At 54.1% G+C, this 23147-nt stretch overlaps 2 protein-coding genes across 3 annotated transcripts in view; one reads left to right on the forward strand and one right to left on the reverse strand.

Annotated features, from left to right (window-relative positions):
• The window catches only part of Fam53b (family with sequence similarity 53 member B), a 75924-nt gene extending 68257 nt beyond the window's left edge, over nucleotides 1-7667 (forward strand). For both annotated transcript variants that reach the window (XM_029569815.1, XM_008846016.2), the window contains one exon: nucleotides 3909-7667. In XM_029569815.1, the coding sequence (XP_029425675.1) occupies nucleotides 3909-4274 (366 nt within the window). In that variant the 3' untranslated portion in view covers nucleotides 4275-7667. The remainder of the gene's footprint in view (nucleotides 1-3908) is intronic.
• Nucleotides 7668-11828: 4161 nt separating this feature from the next.
• Lhpp (phospholysine phosphohistidine inorganic pyrophosphate phosphatase) overlaps nucleotides 11829-23147 on the reverse strand; it is a 106242-nt gene continuing 94923 nt past the window's right edge. The window contains exon 7 of the mRNA XM_008846017.2: nucleotides 11829-12688. Within this exon, the coding sequence (XP_008844239.1) occupies nucleotides 12592-12688 (97 nt within the window). The 3' untranslated portion in view covers nucleotides 11829-12591. The remainder of the gene's footprint in view (nucleotides 12689-23147) is intronic.

Consider the following 23147-nt stretch of genomic DNA (forward strand, 5'->3'; position numbering starts at 1 on the left):
TCTTCAGTACCCACAGAGACCAGAAGAGGGTATTGAATCCCCTGGAACTACAATTACAGTTATGAGCTGCCCTGTGGGTGATGTTAATGAAAATGTCCTCTGCAAAAGCAGCAGGAGCTCTTAACTGCTGAGCCATCTCTTCAGCCCTTTATTCCCATTTCTTAATACTGTTGCCTTAATGATTAGGCATTGACATCAATTTGGGGATACACAGTTGGACTGCTTTTGCTATCACACTGGGTACAAAGTCAGGACCCTGGCCTTACTTTAGGTCATCTGCTGGACAAAAATCAAGATGGAAGGGGATAGTCCCAGCCAGATGAGAATGGGATAGCCCCAGCCAGATGAGCAGATGAGCAGTGGGCAGGAGCATTTCTGTCCAGGCCCACCCCAGCACCCCGGTACTTGTTCACATTGTAGCTCACAGAGAGCACAGAAGTATGTTCAGGTGTCTGCGTCCTGAACAGATGTGGTGATACTCAAGTAGGTATCGGGCTTGGTCACCCACCCAGAACAGTCATAGTGCACTTGAGACACTCAAGTGCAGACTGTGCATTGTTTACTCTTACATACATGTTCCGTGAAAGAGATGGACTATTCAGTCAGAGACCCATGAAAGTGGGTCTGGGGGCTGGAGAGATGGCTCAGTGGTTAAGAACACTAGTTGTTCTTGCAGAAGACCCGGGTTCGAATCCCAGCACCTACATGGCAACTAACAACTGTCCATCACTCCAGTCCCAGGGGATCTGACAGCCTCTTCTGACCTCCGTGGGATGGCATGACATGGGTGCACTACATGCAGGCAATACATGCATACACATAAAAATAATAAAATTTTATAAAAAGAAAGTGGGTCTGACTCTGTGGCTCCCGAATCGTTGACTAGTCCCAGCTTCACCCCTCAGCCTCCTCCATCCAGGGCAGCCTAGCCTGGCAGGGTGCTGCCAGTGCTGAGCCATCTTCTTTCTTGTGCTGTGCTTAGCTCTCCTCCAGCTGCTCTCATCTCAGGCCTATGGCTCAGAGATAGAAGGGGCCTCTGAGGCCCTTCCTGCACAGGTGTCTGGGGCCCCCAGGAATATCGTTTGCATGGGAGTTGGTAAGCCTTCATCCAACTGTTGCTGTGGCAGGGAAGGGGGAAGGAGTATACTCTGCCTGCCAGAGCCATACTGAATCGAGGCATGGCCCAAACAGGGACTCACAGATAGCCGGGGGTGGGGTCCTCTGGCCTGGACCAGCATCTCAGGATCATATGGTGGCCTAACACTCTCTCCTGAAACCCAGAGCTGAGCACCTTAGCCCCTCAGCCAGCTCCTATTTATTTATTTATTTAATTTATTTATTTATTATTTTTTCAAATAAATTTATTGAGAATTTCATACATGCATATAAGGTGTTTTGATCAAACACCCTGTTCCCTCCCCTCCAACTCCTCCCATAGCTCCCCATCGCTTCTTTCTGACAACTTCATGTTCATTCGTTTGTTCCCTTTCTCTCTCTCTCTCTCTCTCTCTCTCTCTTTCTCTCTCTCTCTTTCTTTCTTTCTTCCTCTTTTTCTTTTTTTTTTTTTATGGGGCTTTTTGCTACTCTCACATTCCCCCCTCTGAAGAGGTAACTCTTAAAATCTTCTAGGGATTAGATAAGAGCTCCCAAATACTTTTGACATTTTTATTCTTTGGAACAGAGTATGTTGCTAAGTGGCCCAAGGACATTTTGACTTTTAGCCAAGAAACTGGCTACTTTTCTTTGGGGTCTTTTTACCCTAAATGCCTAGCTAATTCCTACCTCCTATTCTTATCACACCGTCCTCTGAAGGGGTTACCCAAATTGCTGATAGGGAATCAGGATGCAGACCACTCTGGCTTCTTCCGTGCAGAACAGGGACACAGGGTGAGGCAATTGGGGTACCCCTTCAGTGGGTCTATCTAAGACTCCTAAATTGCATAACTCTTATCTGTAGGGTGAAAAGAAAGTCCTTGACTGGTGAATAGGAGATGTGAAGGAGAAGTAAAGGCAAGAGTAGTTAGCATTACACGTTCTAGACAGGGAACCAGAAAAGTCAGAATAGGGCAATTTTCAAATGTTCATATCAGAGTCCACTTGAATTTCTTGACGAGAGCTTCGAAAATCATCCCTCTATTGGGTTCCTCCTCATTTTTCTTTTGTCTGCCAAATTGGGAAACTTGTGCCATGGAGTGCTTGTGGGGGCCACAGAACAGCCTTTGCGATTTGGTTCTCTTTCCACGATGCTGGTCCTAGAGATTGAACGCAGGCTGTCAGGGTGGGTGACAAGTACCTTCACCTGCTGATCCATCTTGCTGGCCTCTCCTTTCTCTTTTAATTAGAAGACTGCAAGAAAAGTAAACCCAACAGAAGGGTGTTCTTCATGGAGTGTCAGGAACGGTGTCTCTGTGTGTGTGTGTGTGTGTGTGTGTGGCAGGCACAGCTACCTTCCCCCAGAGAGAATGCCTTTCATCTTCTATCTATTGAGCCTGTTCTAACAGCCTGTTTGCTGTGTTGGCCGGTGGTCTTCTTTATTTCAAAGCGATACACAAACACATCAGTCTTTGAAAGGACAGGGCCCTTGGGACAGGTCTGTGCTCTTTCATCAGCAGGCGAGAGACAGTGGCTGTTCTACGTCCCTGTGTACTGGGAGGAGCCAAAGCCTGCTATTCTTACACATTGCTGCAGGTCCTTTGAGGGAGATCAGGCTGGGCCACCAGTGCCCCTCACTGCCACAACCCCTGTCAACCTGTTGCTGGACTGGGCAGTTGTCTGGATAGGAGGCCCATATCTGAACTGTGCCATGAAGTGCCTGCTGAGCTGTATCACTGTGCAGTGTCAGGCCTGAGTCTCTGGCCTCCATGCCATCTGGCGTCCCACCAGCAGGGGTGCTCTTGTGGAGCCCCACTCTCTCTCTGGTGCTATAAGGGGTCCCACAGTCCAGGTAGGGGCTATGACACACACATACCTCTTGCCAACTGGTAAGGCCAGAAGCAACCGAGAGCCTGGCCTTTCCTCTTTGCCTCCAGACGGGGGCCCAGAACTCACATAGCACCAGCTCCCTGGACAGTTCTGATATTCCTCAAGTCGAGATTTCAGCTCAAGCCCTTGTGGTCACTGCCTTGCCCTGCCTGGTCGTGAGAAGTGGGTGGGGTAGGCAGCAGCGCAGCCTGGCGATGTTTCTGTGGAACTGGCCCGGCCCCTTCTCCTGGGGAGCATTGTCCTGTGTCAGTGATTTCTGTGTCCCTGTCTGAAAGGACACATGGAGTCTGGGTTGCCTGTTGCTTTTTTCAATAGCATGATCACGAGTGTTCATATCAAGGCTGGAGATGTAACTTGGTGGCAGAGGACATTTTTAAGCATCTCAGGCCCCAGGTCCAGTCCCCCGCACTACTACTACCATGAAGAAAATTTCATGTTTCTACAGAGAAAGTGCACAGACTTCTGTCATTATTCTTTCTCAGTGAGTTAATGTTCAGGTGTTGATGGAGCATTTACATCATAGCAGGTATTTTAAGTAATCCGGAGGCGACTGCACAGGTGAGGTGGACTTGTACACTGAAGAAGGATGGGGTCCTAGAACTTGGGACACCTGGAGTGAAATGGCCTCAGCAAGGATCAGGCACTTGTTACAGGCATCTTCCCAAGAGGCTGAGGTCTGCCTGGCAAGCCATGAATGGCCCTGTTTCCCTGCAGCCCCCATGAGCAGGGAGGTGACTAGCTGAGTTCTGCATTTCTTTATGAGCTCAGTGTTCACTGACCAAAGGTACTTAATGAGTCAGTCTCACATATGCTGGTCTTGCCACAGCCTGTCAGATCAAGTACCAACTAGGCTTTGGCTGGATGTGTGGACCTAGGTTCCAGAAGGAGCCCAGCCCTCACTGACCTATGTGTCTGTTCCTCCGCAGAACTGTCAGACCTTCAGCAGCCTCAGCTGCCTGAGCACGGGGGTGGAGGACCAGAGCCCCCAGAGCCCCTTTGCCCTCGTCAGTGCCACCCGATCCTGGACCGCGTTGCTCTCAGCCTCAGCCTCCAGCCCAGGGGGCAGGACCCCTGCTGGGACCCCAGTTCCTGAGCCTCTTCCCCACTCCTTCGACGACCACTTCACCTGCCAGGAGGATCTGTCCTGTGAGGAGTCTGACAGCTGCACCCTGGATGAGGACTGCTGTAGGAAAGGGGAGCCGGCCACAGCCTGGCGGGACTGCGGGGCCTGCACGAACAGCCTCTGCTCTCTGGATGGCGAGCTGGACATTGAGCAGATAGAGAACAACTGAGGGGCCCTGCGCCCTGGCCCAGGGAGGGGGGCTTTGCAGTGGATGGGCCTCCCCCTGGAGCCTAGGTGGGCACTGTACAGGGGAGCCTGGCTCCTGGGTCTGGCAAAAGCTTCCAAGAAGGAGCCCACCCACCTCCCAGGGAGCAGTTGTCACCCTGCAGTACCCAGGCTCTGTGAAGGGGAACAACTGGCTTCCTGCCAGGTCCATGGAACTACTGTAGCCCAAGAGCAGCTTTTTGGTTTGGTCTCCTCTTTGTTCTTTGTGGAGTGTTGGTAGCTATTCCCCACTGAGGCTGGGCCATTCTGCATCCATCAAGTGGGATGCTAGAGGCCTGGGTCCTCCATGGCCTCGCTCAGGTTCATTCTGGGGAGTCGCCCCAAATTCCTTTCCCTTAGTTTACTCCGTGCCTTCTCTCCCAGGTCTCCCCGCCCCAGGCTTGGGAAGGTTCGGGAGACACCTCTTGCAGTGACACCAGACCGTGTGGCCTTAACTCACGTGGGGTACTGGCAGAGCTTCTAGGGTAAGCCGTGTCCCATTTCTCGGGGCCAGGGGATAGCTCAGGGCCGTCCAGAGGCCGTCCACACTGGGTAGAGATTTGGAGGTTGTATTGGCTGAAAGGCGAACCCATCAGTCTCTCTCATGGCCACCCACCTCTTGGCCAACCCAGGGCTGCCTTGGTAAGGTTGGCAATGGCAGCCCTCTTGCCCCCAGTCCCTGTGGGCTAAACTTGGTGGATTCAGCTGAGTGTAGAGATGTCAGCGACATCTTCTCAGTGTCCTCAGGAGCTACAAGCAGGTGCACGCATCTCGGCATTGGGGCAGAGGGCATCTGCAGCAGGCCACCCTGGCTTTATGGTGACCTAGGCTGGGGGCCTCCAAGTCTCAGCAGCACTTCCAGCACATTCTTGCTTGTTCACAGGCACTGCTGGCTCTAATGAGAGCACCACCATCCACTTCAGCGCTCCTCACCCCACTGTGTGCTGAGGGGAGGGCGGCCCCAGGGGCCTCTTCCCTCAGCAGGCCCAGCCACAGCACGGCTTACACTCACCCTCGCAGCTCCTGAGTCCCAGCACAGCCCTCAGAGGGCACCCATTCAGGCGGCTCCCCAAGCCCTTCCTGCAGACGTGCCACGGGACACTACTCTGGGAACCTGGCTTTTAGCAAACTTGGCGTCTTCCGCAGATGGTAGCAAGTGGGCTGGCCTACACGAGTGGCTTGTTTTCCCATAAGGTTAAAAAGAACTAGTGCATCCTCCTGAGTTCATGGACATGTGATCTTGGCACCTTTATAGGCACCTTGCTGTGCCCAGCCTCTGTGGTTTCACCTTCTGCTGGTTAAGCTCAAATGGTGGTTGTCCCTTTTGTCTAAAAACCTTGAGAAGCTTTTGTTTAAATGTGTTAAGGCACCAAAAAGGCCAAGGCTCAACTTCTGATGTATAGGTAGTGCTTCTTTAAATCAGCCCCAAAAGATGCAGGAAGCCCCACTCCTGTGGAACACAGAGATGTACGTAGCCCCGGGTTGGGCAGTATGCAGTATGGAGAATGTGCAGGAGGTTGGGGGACACACAGCTGGCCTCAGAGGTACTGGAAAGCCAAAGCAGAGAACTAGCGAAGGCACAGTGTGGGACAGTGGGCCATGAGGCCATGCCTTCAGACTCAGCAAACCTGGAGAGGGGTAATTGGGGGCATGGAGACCATCCAGTAGTGCCCTGTTCCCCAGAAAGCCCAGGAGGCCTCTCCTTAGGACCAGACAAGGGGCTTCTGGTAGTAGGTACAAAGTCAGGGCTGCTGTGTGGGTGACCTGCCCTCAGACCATGTCCCCTCAAGCCTGGTGGCAGGATGAACAGGAACTCGATGAGTCACAGCCTCATCTCTCCCTCTCTCTAGGGCACTATCCCCTTGACAGAAACGCTCCAAGTCTAGGCCAGGGGTTGGTTCTTTCCAGTTTCCTCAGGCCCCTCTGGACTGACCCTGTCCCACCAAAACCTCTAGGCCAAGCCTGCGGCAGCAGTTAGAAGAGATGGCGGTCGCTTTTCTGCCTAGAGAAAGAAATGATCTTCATTTGCCTTTTGGTGGACTTTTCAGTGGGCAGAGCAGGTCTCACCTAGAAGGTGCCTTCGCCATCTCTCAGCAGCCATGCCACACAGAGAGGCCCATTTCTCTGCTCTACTCACTGGCCCCAGGACCTTTGAACATGGAGAAGAGCTCACTCAGGAGGTTTCCTCTGGCCCCATGTACTTAGCATCATGACAACAGCAAGGTCCTTGCTTTTGCCAGCCTGTCTGTGAGTCCCATCCCTCACAGAAGCCTGTCTGTGGGTCCCATCCCTCACAGAAGCCTGGCCACCCACTTGTCCCAGGGGGCCTGAAGGTCTAGAGCAAGGTATGGCTCCATCAAAGCAGAGTGGGGAAGAGGGTCTCCTGTCACATGTCATCCCCGCTCATTCCAAAAGCCATTGAACTGGCAGGAGGGGTCTGGCCTGGGTTCCAGGCAGCAGCCTAGCCGTTTACATGAACGCCCACTCTTGCCTTACTCCTGGGCAGTGGAGGCAGAGCCTAGCTAGTGCCCGTTGGCTCCCTCACATGCGGCCCAAGGACCTTGTTCTGACGTACACGAAGATGTGCATTCTCAGAAAGCCTTACTTTCCAACAAAATTTTTGTAGCAAAAGTTTTGTGAATTTGTATGCTGAAAGAACAGCTAAATAAAGGAAAAGTCCACATTAAACAGGAAACAGCCCCCTCCAAATTACCAGATGGGTATGCTTTTCCACAGGCTCATGCTGGGCTTGCCTGTCTGAGCAAGGCTCATAGCAATTAAAACTTACCCCTGGATCCTGTACCCCATTTCCACCAAGGTGGTTAAAGTCATTTGAATGATAGCCACTTAAAATAAAGTCAGGCTCCAGGGCTCAGGGACCCCTGCCTGGGCACTCTGCCCGTGTAGGTCATAATGCTGCCCCCTCTCTGCCTCATCCGCACTGCTGGTCAGACTTCCCCTTGGCACTAGGTAGAGAAAACCAGGCCTCTTAAGGAGAGAAGAGAAAGAGGTTAAGATTACAGACCCAAGTGAAGCAGCTTTCATAGCCTAGGTAGGATAGTCTGACCCACTAGCAGAGTCTCATTGGCAAATGAATTGTGTTGTCAGTGTGTCAGGAGACTCCCAAGGCTTGGGGACAGATGGCCTTCAGGCTGGGCTAGGGCCATGTGTGATGAGCCAGGCCCCCAACCAGACAGTGGTCTCGGAGTAGATGGTGCAGGGTCTTTCCACTAGTGCTGCCCACCACAACCTATCCTCCCACGCAGGCCATGACTGTCTTGCACTAGAGCCGCTCTAGTCTCAGGAATTTGCTTGTTACCTTTACTGTGTAAATAAAGCTTCCTGGTTCAACACCTGGCTGCCTGGGCATGGCTGTGTGCTTTCTCTTGGACACAATGAACCAGCCCTCTCTGTTCCCTCTGCCCATGAGAACATTTGCTCTGGCCTGGGAGGACCACACCTCTGTACCCACATCTCAGAGTAAGGGTCTGTCTTGGAGGATGCAATGCAGAGCGGCTATGGGAACAACTGCCAGAGAGGGTGCCCACCACCACAGCCGCCGTCCACTGTTACATGGAGTCTCCAAGAGGAGCCAGGGACCTGCGCCAGCTAGGAGACCCCCTGCCCTGCCATTTCTGAGGAAGGGGCAGTGGAGGAAGCTGACGAGTGAACACATCAGCTTGGCCTCAGATCTGGCTGACAGGCAAGGTCACAGGGCAGCGTGCTTTAGGCCCCATCACTGAGAAGAGCCCCACAGGGCCCCAGAGTATCCTTTCCCAGGAGGCTGTACAGCTGCTGGGCTGCCGTTCGTTCAGGGCCTGTGCCCTGGTAGAGGGTAGCATGCCTCAAAACTTTCTCAGGCTGTGGAGGTACTAGAACATGCAGTTCGCCCCAGGGTGTGTACACGGTTCCCCACCCGACCTCCAGACTGGGGACCCTGGATGACTAAGCATAGGAGAGGCACTGTCAGCAGCCTATGAAGAGACATTTTCTTTCTGTCACCCAATGTTGGTCCCTGTTGTCCGGCCTTGGGCCCCATCGGGGCGTGAGGCCCAGAGGCGCGCTTCTGCTTTGCCCTCCTTTTTAGCAACAAATCCCTTGTCCATGTAATTTAAAAGAGGGGTCTGAATTAGTGGCACACACCTGTAATCCTGGCACTTGGAAGGCTGAAGCAGGAGGATTGTGTGTTCAAGGCTAGCCTGAGTTATATATCAAGATCCTGCCTAAAAAAACAGCAAACATAGCTGGAGATAGAACTTCATGCTAGAGCACTTGCCCAGCATGTACAGGGTGCTAAATTCAGTAGCCACAACTACCTCCCCCAAAAGAGGTGGCTCAGCAGGTGAAGAAAGGTGTTTTCTGTGCAGGCCTGTAACTTCCATTCAATCCCTGGAACCCATGGAAAGGTGGAAGGAGAGAACCAGCTCTACAGAGTTGTCCTTGGACCTCCATACTGTGGCACACAGGCACGTGCACACACACATCATACACATACATATCATACATACAAAAAAAAGAAAACAAAAATACCCAGCCAGCCAGCCAGCAGCGTTGTAACTGCCACGGCCCAGGGCTGATTCCATGCTGGGCATCATCTGGCCTTTCTAGGCCACTGCTCTCCTGCCTCTGCTATGTGGTATGTGACTGGCAGGCAGAGGGTAAGGAAGGCTTCTGCCAAGCAATGCTGCATCCAGCCAGGCTTGGACTTGTGGGCAACAGCCCCACTCTGCCCTATCATTGGCTTTCCTTCTTAGACCACCTGCTGGGAGCATGAGATGAGGGTCTTGGGCAGTGGGGCTCCTCACCACAGCCCTTCAGGTTGATGACTGGTGGGCAGCTAGAAGGACCAGAAGCGACAGGGCAAGGGGCCGTCAGCTCCTGAGGGGACAGGGCATCCAGTAGGGTTCAGTGTATGCCTGCTGAATGGATCCTCTTCATTTACAGATGAGGTAACTGAGGCTCAGGGGCTGCGTGACTCCCCAGAGGTGGAGCCAGACCCCAACCCCAAGAATGCTTCATCCAGAGAGAGAGGACGGTTGTGTACTAGATTACAGCCCTAGGTCTCCATAGGCCATCTCCACAGGATTTCAGGCAGGAATATGGGTTGCATCTTGGAAGATACTAGAAAGGGCATGGGAAGAGTCACTAGAAGACCCTGATGGAATCTCCACCCTGCCCCCTACTTCTGGCCTTCAGGTGAGATACTTTAAAGACTATTGAGCCCACTATAGCTCAGAGGACAGCGTGATCTCTGCCCAGACTATGCAGGGTTTTCAGTCCACTCCAAGGCAAGAAAGAGGAAGCTCAGTTTATCTGGACACAAGCCAAGGAGAGCAGCCACTAATCAAAGAAAAAAGAACCCCGAGCTCCCTGGGACACACAAGCACGGCCTGAAGCCCTGACCCCCACTGTCACATAGCCCCTGTTCTAAGGAGCTACTAAGCGGAATCCATTAGGAACAGGCCTTCTGCATAACCAAATAGGCCAATGGCTCTCCCTTGAAGGTCAGTGATGCTGGCCAGCCTGGTGGCCACTCATCTCGATGCAGACTCTCAGTCACTGTTTCCTCCTAATATGATAGAATGAGGTCAGTCTGCCCAGCAAGGCCCCGCTGGCTCATCCATTACCACTGTGTATCTCTGTTTAGTGGAAAGCCTCTCATAGAGGACGCCTGACTTGTGTATGTGTGCACACATTTGTGTATACGATTGTACCGATGTATGTAGGTGTATATGTGTGTGTATGCACGTACACATGTATGGAGGCCAGAGGTCGATGTTAGATACCTCCCTCAATTGTTCTCTACCTTATTTTTTTAATTTTTAAAACTGTGTGTGAGCACATGTGCCACAGTGCGGGTGTAGAGGTCAGAAAACAGCTTGCAGAAGTCTCTCCTTCCACCATGAGGAAGCTGTGATGGTGCCAAGTGCCCTGAGCCAGCTGGTCAGCCTGTCCACCTGATTTTTTGACAGTCTCTCACTGAACCTGAGCTTGCCAATTTGGGTAGGCTGGGATCTCTGCCTGTCTCCACCTCCCTGGTGCTGGGATTACAGGCACCCAGGGGGCGGGCACCCAGCTTTTTTATGTAGGTTCTAGGGGGGGGTGGAACTCAGCGCCCCCTGCTGGCATGGAAGCACTTTGCTGGCTGGGCCACCTCCCAGCTAACTACTTTACCCACTGACCTATCAACCAGTTGATTCTTTGCCACTGAGTCACCTCCCCTACTGACTTTTGAGAAGCTGGCTCCTGAGATTCATCAGCGCCTTCTAGATTGATTTGGGAACAAATAGCAATATCAAGTTATCCCTTCAGCTGATTGATTTTGAAATCTGAAGCGTGGAGTAGGAGGGAATGTCCCAGAGGCCCAGCAGGGAAGGCTGCTGCCCAGTGTCCCACTGTGAGCTGCACGGCTCACCACTGCCAGGCCTAGTGAGGCGCTAGCGTTGGAGACGGCTCGGCTGTCCTCTGAGAAGTTGGAAGGCTTCATCCCTCCAAAGGCTGTAGTGTCAGGAGCTGCTGGGATCTTGAAAGTGGGGGGAGGAGGTAGTGAGAGGTCCTTGGGCCATTTTGATGGCTTGTCCTCAAAGGAATTTGCCCTCACTCTGCCTTCCTGACTCACCATGACCTCTTGTTCATTGTTCTTGTATATGTTCCTGCCAGGGTGCCACGAGGCCTCGCCAGACCTCAGCTGGGGCTGCACTACAACCTGACCTCTAGCCTCCAACCCTGACCTATACAGAAAACCCTCTTCCTCTTCTCCCTCCCCTACCTCCCCTGCCCCCTCCCTCAGGGTCTTGCTATGTCCCAGACTCAGTGGTCTATATAAAACCTTCTCTCCCCCCTCCCTCTTTCTGTTGTTTTGTGACAGGGTCTTTGTAGCCCAGGCTGGCCTGGGACATGTGAGGCTGGCCTAGAACTTTTTTTGTTTTTGTTTTTTTGAGACAGGGTCTCCCTGTGGCCCCAGCTGGCCTGGACCTCACAACTAGATCTCACAGAGATCCACTTGCCTCTGCCTCCTGAGTGCTGGGATTAAAGTGTGTCCCACCAGGGCCTGGAACTTTTAACCACCCTCCTGCTTCTACCTCCCAAGTGCTACAGTTACAAGCATGCACCATCACACCTAGCCAACCCCACCTGCTTAGCCTGCCTCAGGTATTTTGTTATAGTAACGAAAAATTAGGGCTGGCAAAATCACTCACTGGATAAAGGCTGATGACCTGAGTCTGATCCCTTGAACCCATGTGAAAGTAGACAAGAACCAGCTCCACAAAGTTGTCCTCTGACCTCCACATGTGCACCATGGCACACTTGTCCAGACATATACCCTACCCCCACATGCACACACATGTAATAAATAAAATTTAAAGTAAAACCTTCTAAAAGACAAACTAAAACAGGAGTCAGTGCCATGTTTGTCCTGGACTGTCTCCTCTCACAGGAGACCAAGAGACTCTTGAGGCCTTCACCCACCCCACCCCACCCCACCCCATGGACTCTTCCCAACAAAGGTCAGTCAAAGGCAGCAGTCAAGGCCCAGTTTATGAAGCCATTGGTTCTTCTGGTGAAAGAGGCATGACACATCCAAGTCTGTCCATACTGATCCACTGTGCTGTCTGAGCTGCAGGGTGGTGCGGCAGCTGACATTCCCGCTCTGCAGGACAGCAGTCCTCGGCCCACGTCTAGGTGATTTGTGGGGACGGGAAGAGCATGGGCTGACACTGTTTTCAGAGGCAGGGATGGGGGGCAGAGCACCGATCAGTCACATTGACATGGGGCCGGGAGGGGCCGTGGGTGGTGGGCAGGGGTCACTGGCCAGTCCCAGGGAGGCTGGCATGGCAGGCCCTGGGCTTTCTGCAGGCTCCACACTCACATGCAAAGTTTGCTGAGGGAGGCACCACACCCTCATCCAATTGGACAGACTGAATGATGACTGAAGGAATTTGGAGACTCAGACATTGCTGGAGGACCTTCCAGCCTGTGCCTAGGGTTCATTCTCTGGGCGCCTGACAGGTCCGTTCCACCCTCTTGGATGGATGGCACTATGGGCCTGGGCAGGGGTTCAGGCCACAGAGGCAGGGAACAAACCTCTACCCAAAGGCTGGGGAGGAAGGAAGGTTGATGGGGTCAGCAGAGGGAGGATAGGAAGGGGCTGGTTGGCTCTGGTCACTACCCTCATCAGCCTATGCCAGAGAGGGCTGGGCTAGCCTTGGGTGGTTATGGGCCTGGAGACAGGAGGGAGGGGCAGTGGGGGGAAGGAGGCTGGGGCCCTCCCTGAAGGTCTATCACTTGTCCGTATGCTGTAGTAGCAGGTCCACAGCCTCTGCAAGGTTGTCCACGTACCCATCAGCCTTCACTTCTGGATGGTGCTCATCACTGGGCCTGGAGGACAAGGCCATAGGTTAGTCTAGTAGGATACTAGTTTATTTTTGTTGTTACTATATCAAAATACTAGAGTCTGGGACACTTTATAAACAAAAGTCCTGGTCAGATCACTGTTTAGGCCTGGAGGAAGACCTAAGGACACTGCCATGGCAGGAATGTAGAGCAAGAGGATGATTCAGGCTTTAAGAGGCTTTAGAAACAACTCACTCCTGAGCAGGCTCTTTCTTTCTGGGTCCTGAAAGAACTACCTCCAACCCTCCTTAAAGTAGTAACCCAGTGGTCTTTCATGAGGCCCCTTCAAGGTCCCACTGCCTTCCACATGACCACACTGAGGACCAACCCTCCAGCACATGGGCCCTTGGGGGATGCACCCAAATATCAGTAGCCAGTGACCCCACAATGACCTCCAGAAGCCACTCCTGGGGCGCCATAGTGAAGTGCCTTCCGGCATGCAGCCTGGGACTGGCCTCACCCTGAGGAAAACCCCACGTCCTCCATCTGGCCTGATCTGTGGCCCACTGTCCCCTCCTCTGCAGCCTCCTGGGGCACACATACCACCCTCCCGAACTTCCTCCTCAAACCAGTCTCCCACTGGGAGCCTCTGTAGCCCTATATTGGAATAATGTACGCCTTGACTCCATCTGCCTCTAACAGAAGCATCTGCCGGGGAGAGCACCCTGACTGGCTCTCAGGGGGCCTGCTTACACCCCAACCTGGCCTAGTGCCAGTGTGTGTGGGGTCTAGTGTAGGAGCTGTGTGGGAACAGCTGGGGCTTCGACACTCAGAGCTCCTGCCTGCCCGGATGGTCCAGGGGTGCTCACTGTTACCCAGTCCTTGGAGGCCACTGCTGCCTTATAGAGGCAGCACCCAGGGGCTCCTGGCAAGGCTGCTATCTGGCAGGGATGCTGGAGATGGGGACTCCCCCTCCATGCCTTCCCGTGTTCTCTGATCACGCCTGTAGCCTGGCAGGGTGCTGGGCTGACTTAGAAGCTGCAGAGCCAGGCTTCCTGGAGGAGGCGCTGCAGGTTAACGCTTGAATGTTAAGGGCTCCCTGCAGACAGGATTGTAGAGGGGACCTCCACCACAAGAGAAGCCAGGGTGGGCTCACCATGACAGTCGTTTGAGGAAGTGGGGCCTTATCCCAAGGGCAGTTCTGGCAGGGGTGTCAGGTAGCTTTGAATGCTAGTCACTGGAAGGCCCCTTCAGCCTGCTTCCAGGCTGCAGTGGTCAGATGGGGCATGGCAGGGCAGCCAGTCTCTCTCTGGAAACCCCACTGCTGAGGAGCAGGCTGCTGGTCTGGTGCAAGCTTCCTGGGAAAGCCTGAGGGCTTCACCTTCCCACAGAGGCACTGCTCCCTGCAAGCCTCCGCCCAGCCAGAAAGAAGCGGTTCAGTTGGTCTGAAGACAGCTAAAAGCCATGTTGTCCCTCAGGGGCTGGATTCTGTAGCCTAGAGTGACTGGCCTGGAGGTCACTTCCAGAAGGGGGACAGTCCCTCTGCAGCTGCTAAGGTCCTGCTCTAGGCGGGACCAGGAGGCAGTCCTGAGGAGAGCGGTGATGACAGGACTACCCTGGGACTGTGGGTATTTACCCAGGGCCTAAATACGGCTCTGCCTGGGTTCCCCAGGCCTCAGTAGGCTGAGCCCGTCTCTGATGACTGCAGCCACGTCCCTCCTGTGGTCTGAAACCCCAGCATTCGTATCAGGGGCCCTTTCCTCATACGTCCTTCAGGCAGGTGGGCTTTTCCTTCTGGGGTGGGCTCTTCCCAGAGGAGGGGGTCTTCTTCCTGTGAGTGAGTTCCTCCCACTGGCAATGGGCTCCTCCTCCTCTTAGGGGCAGACTGAGGAGACGGGGATGTGTTGGCTTCCACTGAGTGGGCTCCTCCTCCTGGGGGCAGACTCCTCCTTCCGTGGGTGGGCTTTTCTTCCTAGGAACAGGCTCGTTCTGAGCTGCACTCTGCTCATGGCAGTAGGCGTCTTCTGGGGACAGACTCTCCTGGGAACCAGCTCTTCCTCTTAGAGTGGGCTTTTCCTCTGCATTCCAGGCACAGCTTTTCCCTGCCTGACACCTCCCCCCCACTCCTCCCTTCTCCACCGGTGCTGGGTGTCTGAGGCTACCTCCTGCAAGGTCTTACACATCCCTGTCTTGATTCCCTCCACTGTCCTGGGAGCCTGAGGAGAGCTCCAATGCTCTTCCCACTGCTGTGTGTTGGTGGGGAAGGCCTGGCTCTCTACTTATGAAGGAGCTGTTGGGGGTAGTGGAGCACCTAGGCAGGATGAGGGCCCCGGGGCGGGTGCCCACCCTGGTCCGAGGCCCCTGTTCCCCTGCTAGTCTATTTCTCAACATCACAGTGAGGCCAGTGCAGCTGCTCAAAGCAGAGTTAAAAATTCTCCCAGCAAACGCTCATTTACCATCCAAGTCCACCAGGGCTCTTTGCCCCGGCTCCTTCACTGGGTGTCTTCAAGACAGGCTTTCTGTCCAGTTCAATGTAGTCCATTGGAAAGGGAAACAGAATCCCCCATAAGATGCTGTAAGGAGTCAGGTGTGACATACACCTTTAATTCCAGCACTCAGGAGGCAGAGGAAAGGTGGATCTTTGAATTCAAGGCCAGCCTGATCTACATGGTGAGTTGCAGGCTAGTCAGGACTATTAGTGAGATCCTATCTCAAAACAACAATAACAACAAATAAACAAAAAATACCAAAAAGTGAAACAAAAACCAAAACTATAAAAGTAAGGAACTCCCATCAACCCTGTCTGTACTGCACTGAGTCAAATAGTATATGTGATTCATTGTGTCTAAGCAAATATCGTACGTGGTTCACTGTGTCTAAGCACAGAACTGCAAGAATCCACTAAATGAAATCACTGTGCCAGCAGCTGACTGGTGCTTGCCCACAGCAGCAGAAACTGGACTCTCATGTCCTATTCCACATTGCTGCCAACACAACGGCTTTCAGGAAGGCTAGTTAGGAGGGGACTCACTTCAGGCTGCCTGCCTGGATGCCTCCAAATCACCTCTGCTCTGTCCAATGATGGGGCAAGAGAGGACCCTGTCCATGGCAGGTCAGTGTCCTGTGAGCCTCACAGATGACAATTACAGAAGCGAAACAAAAGCCCAGCAAACATGTACTCTGTGGTGGCCGGACCAGCAGAGGGGAGACGCAGGAAGGGCTGGGCCCAGCCTGCCTTGGGTAGGCCCTTGTCAGTAGGGTGGGGCAGAGGGACAGGATGACACACACGGTCCAAGCCTAAGAGAAAGGGGTCAATGGAAGAGACAACACTTGCAGGAAGAGGGAAAGCTGGACAGCAGAGACCTTGGGGTCCCAGTCAGCCTCGGGCAGGCCCAGGCCAGGGGGCCCTGTGGACCCATTGAGGTTGGACTGTGAGCTCTTCTTGGGGTCCCCACACTGTCCTTTCCTCTGCCCAGTCCACATAGCTGGGCTCCCTGCCTTGTCCCTATGTGTTATGTGGTCTGAGAGGTCTCTCCACCTGCCTGGGCCTGTTTCCTCCTCTGTGAGGCAGGTATGTGACCTGGCTCTCAGCCTCTCTGAGGAGAACCAGGAACATATCTGGCATTTGGCTTGTGCCTGACAGGCCTTTGGCCATTCTGCCCTGTGCCCTTACAGTGCTAACAGCCTAGCTTCACATTCACTGATGGGGCCCACGAAGGGAAGGGAAGACAAGGGCCAGAGGGCAGATGGGTGGTCAGGGAGCTTGCAGAAAGGTCCAGACCCAGAGCCTAGCTCCCATCCGTCCTTCTGGGATGACGCAGGATGCCTGCTCATAGTCGGCAGCTCTAACCCTGGATGGAAGCAGGGCAGGGGCAGCCTTGCCAGGCATCCTGCTGCTCACCGAGGTAGAGTTTGGGTTTCTCTTGCTGAGCCTAGGGCCTAAGGGCCTACTTGGGTAAGGCAGCGCTCCCAAACACCTCCTCCTTCTCCTCACAGTGGATCCAGTGAAGGATGCAAGATCCGGTTTGGCCCTCACCAGGATGGCTGCCATCCTGTTCTGTTGGTGGGACCCTCACAGGACATGGAGGGTTTTCTGCCCAGGTGAGCCCTGTCCCCTCCAGTCTGCCCCGGTCCTCCCACTGGCTCCCCACTCAAGTCCAGTCCTCTTCCTTCTCTTCTCTAGTCACAGATGCTTCTCCAAATGCTCACTTGCTCCGGCCTCTCCTGTGTAAAGTGCTGTGGCTCCCAACTGTCCACATTATAGCTCAGATCCTCAGTGGAGTGGCAGAGGTCCACCATGCTTAGGTCATTCCATAAGACAGCAAGCAGATCCTGTGCTCAGAGGCTTGTCTGTGCTGAGCCTCAGGATGCTCACTTTATCTATTCACTCGCTCACTCAATCACTTACTGAGACAGTCTCACTTTGTAGTCCAGGCTGCCCTCAAACTCACAGCAATCCTCCTGCCTCAGCTTTCTGAGTTCTGAGACTACAGCAGTTAGCCGCCATGCCTGACTTTGGGTTTTTTTTGTTTGTTTTTAAAATATTTTATTATTTTATGTGTATGAGTGTATTGCCTGCATGTATGTAAGTGCACCAGTATCGTGCAATGCCCATGGAGGTCAGAAGAATCCCCTGGAGTTGGAATTACAGATGGTTGTTAACCACCATGTCGGTGCTGGGAATTGAACCTGGGTCCTCTGCAAAAGTAGTCAGTACTCTTAAGCGCTGAACCATCTCTCCAGCCCCTTGGGTTCTGTTTTTTAAGACAGGGTCTCCTGTACCCCTCCATTTGGCCTGGAACTTGCTATGTAGACTAGACTGGCCTCACAAAGATCTGCTTGCCTCTGCCTCCTGAGTGGAAATTAAAGGTGTGTACCATCACGCCCAGCTCATGCCTGACTTTGGAATGCTCCTGAAATCTGCTCCTGGCCAACTCTTAAAGGGTTGTCTGTATATTCCCTGAGTCTGGACTATCCAGAGTTAGCTTCGCTTGCCTGTGACAGTGCTGGCTTGCTTCCTAGAGGGTGGGACCTAGTTTCTTATCCTTTGTGTCCTCAGTGCAGGCTTGGCCCAGAGCAGCACCCAGGAAGTGTCACCCAGTGAATGAACAAAGGGCTCTGGAGGCAGGGTGCTGCCTGTCGTTAGTTATTCCTCCCCCTCATGCCCTGAAAGCTGAGTGTAGGGAAGGACTAGGAGCAGAACAAGGCAGTTCTGTGAGCACAGCCCACGGGCAGGCTTCACAGGGATGGTCTTTGTACCAAGTGAAGGCAAATGACACAGGGGCCCCAGCAAAGAGGCCCAACAAAGGCAGCAAGAACTGCCTCCACGTTTGTCATCTCTAGGCGGCAGGCCTCACTGGAGTCCACACCAGACCTCCTGGGGGCAGTACTGCCCAGGGGGCTCCCTCATGCCTACTCCCAGACATCATCTTGTTCCCCAAGGGCAGGGTGGGACAGAGTTCTCATGACTGGTGAGCCTGTGTTCTTGTCCACTGCTTTAACACCCTGGGATGGCTGTTTCCAGTGGCTGAGGCCAAGTCCTGGGGCTGCTCAGGGACAGAGCTTTCAGTGAACTGGGAACTGGCATGGGTTACTGAGGCCAACTCTAGTCTGTGCTGACGCAGCTAGAGGACAGAGGGTGTTACGTCATGGGGCCAAGGGAAGGGGCATCTTTACGTCTAAGTGGGGGTGGGTAGGGTAGGAATCTGAGCCACTCAGGGGCCTGGACTGAGAAAGCTTGGTTCCCACAAAGGCCTGGAGCATGAGACTTGGAAGCCACCTCCTCTGGCCTACAAACCCAAGCTGTTCCAAAAGCCCATGGGGATACCCTGCCATTAGGCATGTACCCACCTCCTGCTGTCTACCTGCTGGCCCAGAACATGTGTTGTCAAGACAGTTTTCTGGGACCCAATGGGGCAGGCAGGAGGCCAGGATATTTTATGCCCAGCCAGTAGCCAACCCCTAGCCTTGGCTGGACTGCTGGCAGGTGCCCAAGGATCAAGTGACCTCCCCGTAGTGTGGCAGGGTGGGTGGCATTGGACACATCCTCAGGCAAATGCTGTTATCCCTTAGTTCTCTGTGACAGCCATGGAGCCTGTATTCTGGAGGTGCCTGGAGGAAGGATGTGCCTTGACTTTGGTGCCCCCAGACCCCATACCTCTGAGAAAACACTAGGTCCTGTTGTTTATAAAGCTATCTAGGTCTATATCCTTCCCACAGAGGCTCTTGTTTAGCCAAGGTCTCTCTAGTGCCCACTACACTCAGGACTTGGCCTGTTCAGCCACAATGGTGTCACATGGAGGTCTGGGCCTGCCTGGTACCTTAATTCACAGGCTCCAACTCTGGCTACCTGTCCTTGCTTCAGGATCCTTCAGCCTTAGGCCTGTCTCCCCAGCCCTGTTTCTGTCTGGAATCAGCTAGGGCCACCATAGATGAGGTCTGTCCAAAATTCTTCATTGGCCTGGAGAGATCTGTGAAGGGCCAGGGCCATCCATCACCCAGCTCCAAGAACTAGTGAGGGAGGCTGGCCAGTGGCAGGCCTGAGAGTCCTCACAAGGTTCCCACTGAGGTTCGAGGCTCCCTGGCCAAGAAAGGGAATAGGGATACAGTTCTTAGGTTGGAACCTCCCTTGTAACCAGAGCTCCAGCTAGTTCAGGTGGCCACAAAGTTCCCTTTCCTGACAGCCCAACAAAGTAAAAGCTGTGGCCAGGTCAGGTCCAGTGTGCTGCCCAGTGCCCTGCCATTTTGGCTCCTCTGTAACATGGTGGAAGCCTCCTGTGGAACTGTCATGTAACTGAGAAAGTTAGGGACCTGCCCAGCCCAAACCCCAATCCCTGCAATTCTCCCATGGAAGGGATGGGGCCAGCCAAGGAGGGAAGAGGGGCACTGCAGGCGCCTGGCAGGACAGGGCCCCCAATCGGCTGTGTAGTGGTAAGGAGCCCTGTCCCCCAACACTGTCCAGCTGGGTTCCAACACTGTGCCGCTGCAGCCCCCATCTTCCTCCCACAGCTTCAGCTGGCTATTCTCTCAGCTCCCCAACCCCCACCAGCGCAGGCCTGTCAACATGTCAGGCAAGAGCAGGGTGCGGTCCTGTGCCCCCAACTGAGACGTACCTCCCTGCATGTGGGCTGCATGTGTTGAGAGCTGGGCCTGGTGGTTTCAGCCCTGTATGCAGCTATGGTGGGCCAGGGCTGGGCTAACTGAACCTTCTCTTTCAGGCAGGCAGTACCTTGGGGACCCAGAGCTCCTCCCCAGCTGATCTGTCCTCTACCTAGGAGGGATCAGGGGTCTCCCCTAGCAGGAAGAAGTGCTTATCAGTTTCAGGGGTACTAAGCCCTGATGAGTAAACTAAGGCAGGAGGAGTTACCAGAGTTCTCATACAGTCCCAGGAGCCAGAGATTTGGACCAAGGGGGGTCTGTGGCTGCTGGGTGGGTACGTGATGTTCTGGCCTCCTGTTTGCCCCATTGGGCTCCAGGAGACTATGTCTTGATGGCATGTGTTCTGGGCCAGCAGGGAGACTGAAGGAGGCCCTCTGGGCACATGCCTAGTGGTGGGGTATCCTCATGGGCTTTCAGAACACCTTGGATTTGTAGGCCAGAAGAGGGAGACTTCCCAGCCCCATTCTCCAGAGTTTTACGGGAGCCATGTTCTGGCGCTCAGGCCCCCACGTGTCTCATATTTCCCTGGTTCAGCCTTATCACCTGTGACTCCTGTATCCCTGGGTTATGAGGGAAGCTTGTAAGCTAACATACTTGAGCCACACTCTGTATGACGAGGTCACGGTGACCCTAACCACCTGTGTGGGTGCTAACCTTACAGAACACCTCCATGAACTAACTCTTCCCAGCATCCCATGCCACAAAACCATGTCCTGCATCTCTGGAGATGAGGAGCCACAGCCCAGAGGGCAGGGACGGCCCAAGGCCCCGCAGGAATGGCAGAGGAGGTTTCCAAAATTGCCTGACTTTCCTAAGCTAGAGCCAGGCTCTCCTGAGTGGCTCCCTGAGGCACACAGGTTGGAGCTAGTCTGGGAGTCACTGTCCTGGTGGCTTCTGGCCATTCATCACGTCAGTGGCCAGGGTGCCTCTCCTCTCCTCTCCTCTCCTGCCACTTCAGACCCAGACTCCGCTGAGAAGTGTTTGCAGCTGGACCTTGAGGTGAGGAAAGCACAGAAGTCTTGGAAGTGAATGAGGTGAGAGGCTGGGGCTCTGGGGAATTCCTTCTTACCTGCAGGACCAGGGGCCAGACAGAGCATGATCCATCCTTGGGAGGCTGGGCAGGGTGAGGACTTCCTCGCATGGCTCAGAGAGGGAGGGATTTTGCAATGAATATTGTCACCCACTGCCCACGATTGCCCTATGGCCTTGGCCTGTTAATAACTTACTTCAGCCATTTGTCAACCATAACCCACCCCACAGAGCCAGCTGAACCACTCCATGCAACAGCTTCCTGTGAGGTTCCCATGCCCCACAGATGGCAGCATAGTGAGGGTGGGAGGGGACAGAAGGCAGGGCAGAAGCCCAAGCACTAGTGTGTTGGCGGTCTTGAGGGAGGCCTCCTTGTTACTGGCTGAAGTGTGGGCAGGTACTATGCCTACCCCTGGGACGGTCCCCACTTCACATGCTTAGCGAGGCTCCTGGGAGTGTCTGGTCAGTACCCATGGAGCCTTTCAAACCTAAAAGCTAGAATCTGGTTTCTTGGGCAATTTGGAAGACCCAATAATAGGATGAGGCTGTGGGCAGCTGTGCCTGGGAACAGGGCAAGTGGCTCGGTGTTTGCCCCATCCCCAAATGACTCAACTGCTTGCCCTTAAACCAGGCAGTCTTTACTACTGTGCATTTCCAACCCTGTTAAGCTTTGGCTATCTATCTGAGTCTCAATTCCCAAGGAATATGCCATCTCCTCCCAGCCCTAGCCTCCTTCCTTAGGCACCTACACTGACGCCATCAGAGCACCCTCCACTGCTCCACAACTGCGTCAGGGCCTTGGTGCCCCTACCTACCCCCAGGACACGGAGACACAGGAATTCTGAATTCCACAATCTCCTAGAAGACTGGCCTTGACCTCCATGTGACCTTGGGCAAACAGCCATTCAGATCCTCCCTTCTCTGAGGTGCACGGAAAAGAGCCCGTCCCAGGGCTGCAGGGGAAGCAAGCAGATGAAGTGGTTGGCACAGCATGTCCACAGCAGGTGCCGGGCCTGGGTGCACAGGCTGCATGGAGGGAATACATGGGTGAGGCAGGAGTTTGCTCCAGCAGGGCGTACTGACAAGGGGCTGCTGGACCCATGGCTGATCTAAAGGGCCTACTGTTGGCTGGGGCTGCCCAGCCGGCTCTGACCAGAGGGAAGGATAGCTTTTAGGCCCTTGGGGGACTCACATTGGACTATAGCCTGAAAGACGGTGGGCAGATCCTCAAATTTCCCACAGGGCTCCGGACAGAACCAGGGACGGTACTCTGATCGTGTCACCTGGGGCTGAGTGTTGCATGTGCTGCAGCTACTGAGCAATCCCCCAGCAGTGGATGCTCGGGCCCTCCCTGCAAAGACACCTGTGTGGCTATGCCAGAGGACGGGTGACAGGGGACACTAACCTCCTGAGACACATGAGGTAGCCACTGATCCAGCTCGGGTCTCCATGCTTCCGTAATGCCCACTTCCCCAAGCCAAGGAGACATCTTGTTCATAAAGTCATTTGTGAAAATGATGATCCCTGAGAGTGCACCCGCCCTCTTGTCCCTGCAGGGGCCTGGCAGGAAGACTTGCACTGGGGAAGCCATTTTCACAGCAGCTCAGGAGGGAGATGTTACTACCCTGATCTTATAGTTGACAAACTGAGGTCCAGAGAGGGTGAGAGGTCTGCCCAGGGCCACAGAGCTGGTGTTGGGAGGTTGACTTAGAAGCATATGTGACCTGGTCTAGATTGCATGGGGAGCCAGGGCTGAGCCAGCAGGTACTGAACAGGGGTCACCTAAAGGCTGGCTTTGGTAAGGGACAGGCCTGTTGGGGGCTGGTAGCTGGCCTGGGGTAGATCCTCTGACAGCTGTTTGTGTTTTGATAAAAACATGGTGAGCACCTGGTGTGTTTGGCTCTAAACCAGCCAGCCCTACCTTTCAGTGTTCACGCCAACAGCTGAATCCCCAAGAGGTCTGCACTCACCACACCAGGGAACAGAGCCAGTACCCACCCATGCTGGGCCTCTCAGAAAAACCGTCCTACCCTTTCCTTCTCAAGGCAGTCACCCAGGGCTGCATTCCCAAGTTCTGAGTCCTCATGTGGTACAAGGAGAGCAAGGATATGGGGGACCTGGAATGGTCCAGCAGGCAGCTGGCATTGAGTCTCATCATTTAAGAGCTTAGTGTCATCTTTAGGGCCACAGGCAGAACCCAGTGTCTGGGCCAGGGATCTTGTTGGTAGGAAGAGGCAAGGCTACCAGGGGCTTGCCACCCTGGTAGGGGGCACGGATACTCCTGAAAATGACCTGCCCAGAGTGCCAGGTGGCAGGG

This window comes from Nannospalax galili, unplaced genomic scaffold (assembly GCF_000622305.1).
Source record: "Nannospalax galili isolate Female #2095 unplaced genomic scaffold, S.galili_v1.0 scaffold362, whole genome shotgun sequence".
In the NCBI taxonomy this organism is placed as follows: domain Eukaryota; kingdom Metazoa; phylum Chordata; class Mammalia; order Rodentia; family Spalacidae; genus Nannospalax; species Nannospalax galili.